General features: G+C 47.5%; 1 protein-coding gene across 1 annotated transcript in view; it reads left to right on the top strand.

The window, feature by feature from the left end:
- Positions 1-6,405: 6,405 nt before the first annotated feature.
- Positions 6,406-11,964, top strand: part of LOC126424662 (myogenesis-regulating glycosidase-like) — a 56,027-nt gene continuing 50,468 nt past the window's right edge. The window contains exon 1 of the mRNA XM_050087392.1: positions 6,406-6,517. Within this exon, the coding sequence (XP_049943349.1) occupies positions 6,406-6,517 (112 nt within the window). The remainder of the gene's footprint in view (positions 6,518-11,964) is intronic.

Genomic DNA, 11,964 nt, shown 5'->3' with positions numbered 1-11,964 from the left:
TATTTCTATAGCAACTGTGATCCTTCAACAAATCTTTATATCTAACCGACAAGTGAAATACGAGTTATGAAAAATTTAGCTTTAAAATTATTTTAATATACGTAAACATTTTCTTCAACATTTTAATTCCCAATTGCATTCCCTTAGGGGTTGAATTTCTTCCTTACATATTGCATAATTTCACCAGGGCGTTTATCACAGGTTCTTTCGCACATTTTTTCTGCAGCTTCCACCATCGTTGTTTTGAACCTTCCTTATTTTTCTTCTGCTGAGTTTGTTTGATACCTTGGTTCGTTGATCTTTACTGTTATTTGAAATTCCTCTTTAAATGTTTCTTCTTTTTAACTTTCACACTGTTATTGTTGTTTCCTGTCTTTTTGCACGCTTTTCCGGTTTAAACTCTGTAACTGTTGGTACTCTGATCGATATCTAGAGCTTCGGAAAGTTTTACCTCGACGTATGTGACTGTTATCTTACTGTTCTGCTCATGTATAATGCAGTCTGCCACAGATTTACTCTACAAATCATGCTCGACGCTATCTTAAAACTTTCCTTGTTATTAAACCACTTGTTGTCGACTGTCTATCCATTCCTTGTACGTCACGTTAAACGTTTTCATCCTATCTCATTTCTTCCTTCCCATCCTTCCTCTTCCAGTACTTACTCATGCTCTTCTGCTTCCCTGTCCACAAGTGGATTTACATCTCCCTTTATCATATTTGCCTCTGCATTTCCTCTTCAAAGATCTATTTCACTTCAGGAGAACATCAAACATGTGATGCATATAAGATACACTTTTACTTTTACTCCAACCTTCACCATCTTGTCATTTATTTCCTTCGCTTCTTCTTTCAACCTTCCTCTCACAGCTATTGCCGTCCTATTTCTTCCTTCTTCCTCATTCCCACTTGATTCTTTTTTTTGTGTAGCTTTGTATGTAAGGTCTACGAAAAATCGTAGACATAAAAATGGAATAGAAGCTCTTGAAATGGGCAGCCCCTGAAGAAAGTTGCACACTAGAGGGGACCATTGAAGAAGTCTGAACATAATCGAAGGGTAAACATCTTTATCGCGCTCTCTCCCTCTCTCTCTCTCTCTCTCTCTCTCTGTGAGGCTCGCTGGCGGCAGTTCCCCATTCTTCTCACTTGACCACCTTCCGTTTCAGCTCGTAGTATGAAGAACTATTCATATTCTCCATCATCTGTGTACTGTACTCCAGTCTGGGTCTTTCTCTGTAATTTCTGCCTTCTACTGCTCGCTCAATTATGCTTTTCAATAGACCATCGCTTTGGAGTACATGGCTTATCAACTGAGTCCTTCTTCTTTACAGGTGTTGTTTTATAGGTGTTTCATGTAGCATCTTTTCTCTCTCGCTCTCGTGAAAACTTCCTCGTTCGTGGTCATTTCTCTCCGGCTGATTTTCATCGCTCTTCTGTATCATTCCTCTCCTCTCTCACTCCCACTTCGCTTCAGTGCATCACACGTAGATCTTCAACATTTGTTTCCTCTCGTCAGGGCCTATGTTCTTTTGTAGTGAATATGCTTTTCTTCTTATTAAAAAGATTCTTGGCCTGGGCAGTTCTGCATACTATCTCCTTGTAGCTTCTTTCATCACTTGTAATTTTACATTCGAGGTAATTAAACTTGTTCACTTACTCAGTTGTTCCATTTTCCAACTTTAGCACTGTCTTGCTTTTTTTAATTTCTACAGAAGACTAGAACATTTGTTTTATGCGCGTTTATTGTCATATGGAATTTCTCCACTATTTATCTATCCAGTGTGTCCGGAATTTTTTTCAGGTCTTCTTCACTTTCTACAATTAATGCTATATCATCAAGCGAATCGCAGTATGTCTGTCGTATCTCCATAAGTTGTTACTCCTACGTTTACTTCTTCTCTCATCCTGTCGATTGCCTTCTGTATGTACAGATTAAACAAGTACGGAGATCAGGGAGCAACCTTGACATACCCCTTTTGAATGTTAGCTGACTCTTCTTTATTACGATAATGAGCTATTCCGATTTCACATATGTAGGTGTTTTACATAAGTCTTCTCTCTCTAAAGCTGATTCCTGATTGGCGACATAACACATGTCTACAAGAGCAGCAACATGCATTGAAGTTGACGGTGGACTGTTTGAACATCTTCTCTGAGGAAACGTACACAATTAAACAAACCATAACATAACAGTATCTTAATTTACCGTCACCTGCACCTTTCCCGTTCCTAGTTGTTTTCATTTGTTTACGCGGAGATGGTTAAGAAAACGGGATATGTTTATTAGAAGTTTGTTGTTCAGAGCCGGCCGCGGTGGCCGAGCGGCTCTAGGGGCTTCAGTCCAGAACCGCGTTGCTGCTACGGTCGCAGGTTCGAATCCTGCCTCAGGCATAGGTATGTGTGATGTCCTTAGGTTAGTTAGGCTTAAGTAGTTCTAAGTCTAGGGGACTGATGACCTTAGATGTTAAGTCCCATAGTGTTTGGAGCCATTTGAAATTTTTGTTGTTCAGAATCACCAGTAGTATCAAACGTCAAAGCGTGTACCTTTCCTCCTGAATCACACTGTATATACGGAAAAAAAGTCGCAACGTCAAGAAGGGGCCATTGCTTTTCACAATATATATAAATGACCTAGTAGATAGTGTCGGAAGTTCCATGCGGCTTTTCGCGGATGATGCTGTAGTATACAGAGAAGTTGCAGCATTAGAAAATTGTAGCGAAATGCAGGAAGATCTGCAGCGGATAGGCACTTGGTGCAGGGAGTGGCAACTGTCCCTTAACATAGACAAAAGTAATGTATTGCGAATACATAGAAAGAAGGATCCTTTATTGTATGATTATATGATAGCGGAACAAATACTGGTAGCAGTTACTTCTGTAAAATATCTGGGAGTATGCGTACGGAACGATTTGAAGTGGAATGATCATATAAAATTAATTGTTGGTAAGGCGGGTACCAGGTTGAGATTCATTGGGACAGTGCTTAGAAAATGTAGTCCATCAACAAAGGTTACAAAACACTCGTTCGACCTATACTTGAGTGGGGATCCGTACCAGATCGGGTTGACTGAGGAGATAGAGAAGATCCAAAGAAGAGCGGCGCGTTTCGTCACAGGGTTATTTGGTAACCGTGATAGCGTTACGGAGATGTTTAATAAACTCAAGTGGCAGACTCTGCAAGAGAGGCGCTCTGCATCGCGGTGTAGCTTGCTCGCCAGGTTTCGAGAGGGTGCGTTTCTGGATGAGGTATCGAATATATTGCTTCCCCCTACTTATACCTCCCGAGGAGATCACGAATGTAAAATTAGAGAGATTAGAGCGCGCACGGAGGCTTTCAGACAGTCGTTCTTCCCGCGAACCATACGCGACTGGAACAGGAAAGGGAGGTAATGACAGTGGCACGTAAAGTGCCGTCTTCCACACGGCGTTGGGTGGCTTGCGGCGTATAAATGTAGATGTACAAGGGGTTGTGCGACATACACAAAACCTGGTACGCGTGTTTCTCCATCCGAAAGATGATGTCTGTTCAAACTTAGCGCCAGTCGCATAAAAGTAGCTCTAGTAGCGCCACGGTATGAGTGTAAATCAGGTTTCCTTCAAGTACGCGCTCTAACGCTGCTGATGGTTAGTTACTGTTGAGACTGGACGTGGTGAGTTGATTCTAGTCAAGAATGCTTTTAAGGCGACAAAGACGCCATTGTTAGTACCTCACTGAGCCTGAACAAGGCCATGTAATAGGGCTATGAAAACCTGGATGTTCCTTCTGCAATATTGCAGAACGACTCATCAGGAATGTAGTCGCCGTACATGACTGCTGGCAGCGGTGATCACGAGAATGTACGGTCGCGAGAAGACCGTATTTCTGGCGTTCGTGTCGCAGCACCGAGAGGGAAGAGTGTCGTATTCGGCGTGTGGCTCTGGCGTATAGTACCGCATCAGCAGCAGAAATATGAGCAGCAGTTGGCACCACAGTGACACAACGAACTGGTGCAAATCGGTTACTTCACGTAAAGCTCCGAACCAAAGGCTCTATAGCGTACATCCCACTGACCCCAAACAACCGACATTTCCGACTTCAGTGGTGTCTAGCAAAAGCTCACAGGAAGGCAAGAGTGGAGGTCTGTTGTGATTAGATAAAATTTCACACACATGCTTGCATCTTGATATCACAAATACACTACTGGCCATTAAAATTGCTACACCACGAAGATGACGTGCTACAGACGCGAAATTTAACCGACAGGAAGAATATGCTGCGATGTGCAAATGATTAGCTTTTCAGAGCATTCACACAAGGTTGGCACATATAACGTGCTGACATGACCAAAATTTCCAACCGATTTCTCATACACAAACAGCAGTTGACCGGCGTTGCCTGGTGAAACATTCTTGTGATGCCTCGCGTAAGGAGGACAAATGCGTACCATCACGTTTCCGACTTTGATAAAGGTCGGATTGCAGCCTATCGCGATTGCGGTTTATCGTATCGCGACATTGCTGCTCGCGTTGGTCGAGATCCAATGACTGTTAGCAGAATATGGAATCGGTGGATTCAGGAGGGTAATACGGAACGCCGTGCTGGATCCCAACGGCCTCGTATCACTAGCAGTCGAGACGACAGGCATCTTATCCGCATAGCTGTAACGGATCGTGCAGCCACGTCTCGATACCTGAGTCAACAGATGGGGACGATTGCAAGACAACAACCATCTGCACCAACAGTTCGACGACGTTTGCAGCAGTATGTACTATCAGCTCGGAGACCATGGCTGCGGTTACCCTTGACGCTGCATCACAGACAGGAGTGCCTGCGATGCTGTACTCGACGACGAACCTGGGTGCACCAATGACTAAAGGTCATTTTTTCGGATGAATCCAGGTTCTGTTTACAGCATCATTATGGTCGCATCCGTGTTTGGCGACATCGCGGTGAACCTACATTGGAAGCGTGTATTCGTCAGCACCATACTGGCGTATCACCCGGCGTGATGGTATAGGTTCCATTGGTTACCCGTCTCTGTCACCTCTTGCTCGCATTGACGGCACTTTGAACAGTGGAAGTTACATTTCAGATGTGTTACGACCCGTGGCTCTACCCTTCATTCAATCCCTGCGAAACCCTACAATTCAGCAGGATAATGCACGACCGCATGTTGCAGATCGTGTGCGGGCCTTTCTGGATACAGAAAATGTTCGAGTGCTGCCCTGGCCAGCACATTCTCCAGATATCTCACCAATTGAAAACATCTGGTCACCCGTGGCCGAGCAAGTGGCTCGTCACAATACTCTTGATGAACTGTGGTATCGTGTTGAAGGTGCATGGGTAGCTGTACCTGCACGCGCCATCCAAGCTCTGTTTGACTCAATGCCCAGCCGTATCAAGGCCGTTATTACGGCCAGAGGTGGTTGTTCTGGGTACTCATTTCTCAGGATCTATGCACCCAAATTACGTGAAAATATAATCACATGTCAGTTATAGTATAATATATTTGTCCAATGAATGCCCGTTTATCATCTGCATTTCTTCTTGGCGTAGCAATTTTAATGGCCAGTAGTGTAAAGAAAGTATTTGAAAAAGGAGTTAAGTGGCGCTTCAGAGTGACATAGAAAGTGATCTAGTATTGTAGAGTGAGAGAAATCTCACTGCCTCTGCGCCAGTGATGACCGTGTGTTGGTTAGAAGGACGTCAGCTGGGTGCCTGCAACCAACCTGTCTGCATTCTAGACACACTGGTCCGACAGTTAGAGTTATAGCCTGCGATGCGATTTCGTAGGCCAGCAGGAGCACTCTCGTGGTTATCCTTTGCACTCTGACTTCAAAATTGTACGTCAGTCTGGTGATTCGACCTGTCGTTCTGCCATTCATGAACAGCAATCCTGTGGGGGATTCGGGTGTTTTCAACAGGATAACGGTCGCACACATACCGCTGTTGTAAGCCAACGTGCTCTACAGCGTGTCCGCATGTTGCTTTGGCGCGCTCGTTCACCAGATCTGTCTCCTGTCGAGCACATGTGGAACATCATCCGTCGACATGTCCAGCGTCATCCACAAACAGCATTAACGGCTTCTCTGTTGACCGACCAAGGCATGGAATTTCATCGCACAAACTGACATTGGGCGCCTGTACAACACAATGCATGCACATTTGCATGTTTGCGCTCAACATTCTGGCGGCTACACCGGTTATTAATGTACCAGCATTTCACATTTGCAATGACTCAACTCTCATTTCCATTAACCTGTGATTTTTCAATATTAATCACTTAAATATTGTACCTAGACAAATGTATACCCAAATTTCATCACTTACATTAAATATTTTTGTTGCTGCGATTATTTTTTCTATCAGGGCATACACACATATGCATGTCAGAGCATGACGTTTGCTGTTTTTTTTTTCTGCAGAATGGGGGTGCCGCCATTGCTGTCGCTGCTGGTGCTGATGGCGGCTGTTGCGGGTGACGTCATCACTCGGTACGACGAGAATACCGGCCCCACTGTACTCTCCATCGAAAGAGGTGACGTCACTCCTCCATTGCAGCTGTAGAAATGATTCAACCCTGCTACTGCTTGAACAATATTTAGAGTCACACACTAGGTTTGAATAACACTGCATAGTGTACATCACAGGGAGTTGCTACCTGCTACGATTAGGAAATTTCCAAATTAGGCCCCTACGTACATACACACAGACGCACCTGTGGTTTCACAATGAACTACCAGAACTGGTTGTCTGCCAGTGAAACTGCACGATATTCGACTACTTTGTTTTTCACTATTTCACTCTAAAGCAAGAGATTTATTGTTCAGAAAGGACAATAAATACACTCCTGGAAATTGAAATAAGAACACCGTGAATTCATTGTCCCAGGAAGAGGAAACTTTATTGACACATTCCTGGGGTCAGATACATCACATGATCACACTGACAGAACCACAGGCACATAGACACAGGAAACAGAGCATGCACAATGTCGGCACTAGTACAGTGTATATCCACCTTTCGCAGCAATGCAGGCTGCTATTCTCCCATGGAGACGATCGTAGAGATGCTGGATGCAGTCCTGTGGAACGGCTTGACATGCCATTTCCACATGGCGCCTCAGTTGGACCAGCGCTCGTGCTGGACGTGCAGACCGCGTGAGACGACGCTTCATCCAGTCCCAAACATGCTCAATGGGGGACAGATCCGGAGATCTTGCTGGCCAGGGTAGTTGACTTACACCTTCTAGAGCACGTTGGGTGGCACGGGATACATGCGGACGTGCATTGTCCTGTTGGAACAGCAAGTTCCCTTGCCGGTCTAGGAATGGTAGAACGATGGGTTCATGACGGTTTGGATGTACCGTGCACTATTCAGTGTCCCCTCGACGATCACCAGTGGTGTACGGCCAGTGTAGGAGATCGCTCCCCACACCATGATGCCGGGTGTTGGCCCTGTGTGCCTCGGTCGTATGCAGTCCTGATTGTGGCGCTCACCTGCACGGCGCCAAACACGCATACGACCATCATTGGCACCAAGGCAGAAGCGACTCTCGTCACTGAAGACGACACGTCTCCATTCGTCCCTCCATTCACGCCTGTCGCGACACCACTGGAGGCGGGCTGCACGATGTTGGGGCGTGAGCGGAAGACGGCCTAACGGTGTGCAGGACCGTAGCCCAGCTTCATGGAGACGGTTGCGAATGGTCCTCGCCGATACCCCAGGAGCAACAGTGTCCCTAATTTGCTGGGAAGTGGCGGTGCGGTCCCCTACGGCACTGCGTAGGATCCTACGGTCTTGGCGTGCATCCGTGCGTCGCTGCGGTCCGGTCCCAGGTCGACGGGCACGTGCACCTTCCGCCGACCACTGGCGACAACATCGATGTACTGTGGAGTCTTCACGCCCCACGTGTTGAGCAATTCGGCGGTACGTCCACCCGGCCTCCCGCATGCCCACTATATGCCCTCGCTCAAAGTCCGTCAACTGCACATACGGTTCACGTCCACGCTGTCGCGACATGCTACCAGTGTTAAAGACTGCGATGGAGCTCCGTATGCCACGGCAAACTGGCTGACACTGACGGCGGCGGTGCACAAATGCTGCGCAGCTAGCGCCATTCGACGGCCAACACCACGGTTCCTGGTGTGTCCGCTGTGCCGTACGTGTGATCATTGCTTGTACAGCCCTCTCGCAGTGTCCGGAGCAAGTATGGTGGGTCTGACACACCGGTGTCAATGTGTTCTTTTTCCCATTTCCAGGAGTGTATAAACTCAAGCTCATAAATTAAGGATAATGCTGATACATCGTGAAACAACGCTCTGTTGGGTGGTTTGGGGGTTAAAATCACCTCGGGGTATGACCATGCGGTGCATTTGACCTGCGGTCGTTGCACGATGGTGCTGGCAGCAGTCCACATACGCAGTGGTGTGTTGGTGCATGTCAGAGTACGGTGCAGCGAGTAAGTGTGCAGACGTTTTCAGACGAGATAGTGGTGACTGTGTGTTGAAAATGACTCAAAGAACACATATTGATGACGTTATCAGGGGTAGAATACTACGGCGAGTGGAGGCTGGTCAAACACAGCTCCTCTGAGGAGCTTCTTCAGCGGATTCAGGCAATGCTCACACGTTCAGAACTTCGCTCTCACTCGCCAGAGTTGCAAGGAGTTGTCCATAGGGTCGATTCCATCGTAGGTAAATTGAACACGTTGCACAGGGCTTCACCGACTTTTCCAGCTTTCGATAGGTCTGTCGAACCATAGTGACGTTATGTCGAACGGTTGGAACAACATTTACTGGCACGTGGAATCCACGACGAAAATCGATGACGAGTTTTTTTTTTTTTTAAAGCAGCATTCGGTCCACAGGTGTATCGTTTAATTCAACAATTGAACCCTCAGCACTCCCCCTCGGCATCTCTCATTTACTCACATTAAGGACTACCCTTTCAGTACTTTGACGCACAAATACGCGTCACCTCCACCCGTCAGACTTTCTTTTCTTGTCGAAAGTCTCCAGGTCAGACTTATTGGGAATGGATTACGACGCTCCAGGATCTCTCCCTCGATTGTAAATTCCGCTGCGCCAACGTCGCCTGCAATCAGTCTTATGCCTCTTCGGTGATTCGCGATATGGTGGTGTTTCACGCACCAGACGATGGTCTTTGGGCTGATATTTTGAAGTTACAGTACCCATACCTCGACACATGTCTGCCGATCACTCGTGCGTTTGAACAGTCTTACCGTCTACAACCACCGCATCTTGATCCAGCTGTTTTCGCGGTTCGCCAGTTGCCTAGCACCGAGCGGGAGCCTCGTCGATCCGTTGTCCCATTCCGTGACAGGAAGTCTTTCACCCAGCGTCCATCCTGCCAGACTGTTTCCGGACTCACCAGCTGTCGGAGTGCCCCCACTGGCGAGCAAGATGCACGGCTTGCAGCCGAGCGGGCCATATCGCCGTGGCGTGTTAGGCTTCACAAAAACATCACGTCGATGCCACGCTTCCTGCGGATGCACGGGATCGCCACGAATTGTCACCTCAGGACCTGGAAGCCTCGTATTCCATTGACGGCCAAGTATTCTCCATCATTCCCCAGTCGGGTGACCGTTTTCTCATTACCTTGGACGTCGCGCATATTCTGGTGGTCTTCCAAACTAACATGGCATCATCCGTCTCTATTGTAGACAGTGCTACATACCAACGTTTTGGATTCGCCGGTTTTATCCCCGTACACGCGCGCCTTGCGCAGTTTCAGTAATCACTCTATATTCGCCGACGGCGTTTTATCCACACAATTATCTCTTACAATGGTCGTTCCTTCACTGCTCTGTTTTTGGTGGTCGGATCCCCTTGAGCTACTAATCTTCTCAGTGTGGACATTTTTGATCATCTGGGTTTATCAGTGCAAGCGGAGTCGATTCCCTCGTCGGATACCCTCCTCGCCAAGTTACTCAGAAAATACGACATGGTGCTTTCATTCTCCACCCCAGGAAGGGCCCGTCCGGTCCCCTTTTCTCTCCGAGACAGGTTCCAGGTGGAATTTCGCCACTTAGAGGATGAGGGCATCCTTTCTCTCTTCGCGCACACTCGCTGGCCGACGCCTTTCGTGATAGTCGAGACGCCGAACGGTGATTTACGCATCTGTGGCGATTTTAAGGTCACGGTAAATTCCCAGTTCGTCATCAATGCCTATCCCGTCCCATCGGTGGATGACACAGTCTTGCGGGCTCGACCGTTTTCGTCAAAACTGATTTGCGTGATGCTTATTTCCAGCTGCCGTTGGACAAGGAATCGCAGCAGATCCTAGTCATCAATACCCAGTGTGACCTTTTCCGGTACAACCGCCTCCCGTTTGGCACTGCAAGCGCGCCGCCATTTTCCAACGTTATTTGGAATGCCTCATAAGCCAGGTGCCCGGGGCGGCCAATTATCTGGACGATGTCATCGCGCGGTGGCTCGTCCGCGTTGGACGTCGCGGACAAGCTGGACCGGCTGTTCTATGTTTTTTCCGAGGCTAACCTGCGTTGCCGGAAAGAAAAGTGTGACTTTTTTGTGCGACAGATCAGCTATCTCGGGCTCACGATTGATACCCGCAGCCTACACGTCTCTAGGGAGTATGTCACGGTGATTCAAAACCTGCCTCCTCCTACCAACGTGAAGCAACTGTAGTCCGTCCTCGGTCAAATAAACTATTATCGGCGTTTCATACCCCATACCACCGAGATTTCGGCGCCCCTGACCAGGTTATTGCGCAAGGGCGCACGTTGGGTTTGGGATACGGTGTGTGAGGTGGCTTTCACACGTATCAAGTCAACTCTCTCCCACCCTCCTTGTCTGGCCGCTTACGATCCTTCCCTGCCTCTCATCGTCGCTGGCGACGCCTTGAACTCTGGCCTGGCTGCGGTCCCCTCACAAGTGGTCGACGGCGTTGAGAGGTCGGTGGTTTTTGCATCGAAAAAACTGACCGAGGCTCAAAGCAAATACAGGGTGTCCGAAAAGACTTTCCCCGATTACATAAATTGATAACTCAGGCTAGAAGTAAGATACAAATATGAAACTTGTGTCCAATTGTTTACAACTATCACAGTGTTTTTCTGTTTTAGGTTCGCAGTACGTAAGTAGTGGATGAGGTGCAGTGCCCAAGATGCCATGTTAACCAATCAGGAGAAGGGACAGTGTGTCCTGTGGTACCATGAGACACGATCACCAACCACAGTGCAGAGACATTTCCAGACAACATTTGGAAGGAATTCACCTGATGTCAAGAGCATTAACGCCTGGTATGAGAAGTTCAAGAACACAGGATTGGTTGCTGACCTTCCGAGGTCTGGTCGACCAAGAACCTCAGCAGACAGGGCGGAAGCTGTAAGGCAGACTTTTCTGCGAAGTCTGAAGAAATCGGTGCGCAGGGCCTCACGTCAATTACAGATGCCAAAAAACTCTCTCTATGACATTTTACACAAACATTTATTGTTTCGTGCATACAAAGCGAAAATCGTTCAGGCCTTGTTGCCCAATGACAGTTCACGTCGATATGACTTTGAGGTCGAAATGCTATCACGTAATGAGGACGATGATGGTTATCTCAGACGAATTTCCTTTTCCGACGAAGCGACCTTTTTTGTCAGTGGAGTAGTGAATCGCCATAATGTGCGCATTTGGGGTTCACAACCCCCTGGCGAGGTCATGGAGTTCATCAGGGGCAGTCCAAAGGTGAATGTTTGGTGCCAGCTATTGCACAATCGAATTATCGGGCCATTCTTCTATGCTAAGGCTACCATCACATCTGCGGTGTATCTGGACATGTTGTAACTGTATGCTGTTCCTCAGCTGCTTCAGTATCACCCCGATGTCTTGTTTCAGCAAGATGATGCACCACCGCATTGGGGTTTGGACGTCTGTGCCTATCTCGATATGACCTTTCCTGGGCGATGGATTGGTCGTGATGGGCCAATGGTTTGGCCTCCACGCTCTCCTGACATAA

The sequence above is a fragment of the Schistocerca serialis genome, chromosome 10, assembly GCF_023864345.2.
Source record: "Schistocerca serialis cubense isolate TAMUIC-IGC-003099 chromosome 10, iqSchSeri2.2, whole genome shotgun sequence".
Lineage (NCBI taxonomy): Eukaryota > Metazoa > Arthropoda > Insecta > Orthoptera > Acrididae > Schistocerca > Schistocerca serialis.
The sequence above is the reverse complement of the archived record's forward strand: the minus strand, read 5'-3'. Positions and strand labels throughout refer to the sequence as shown.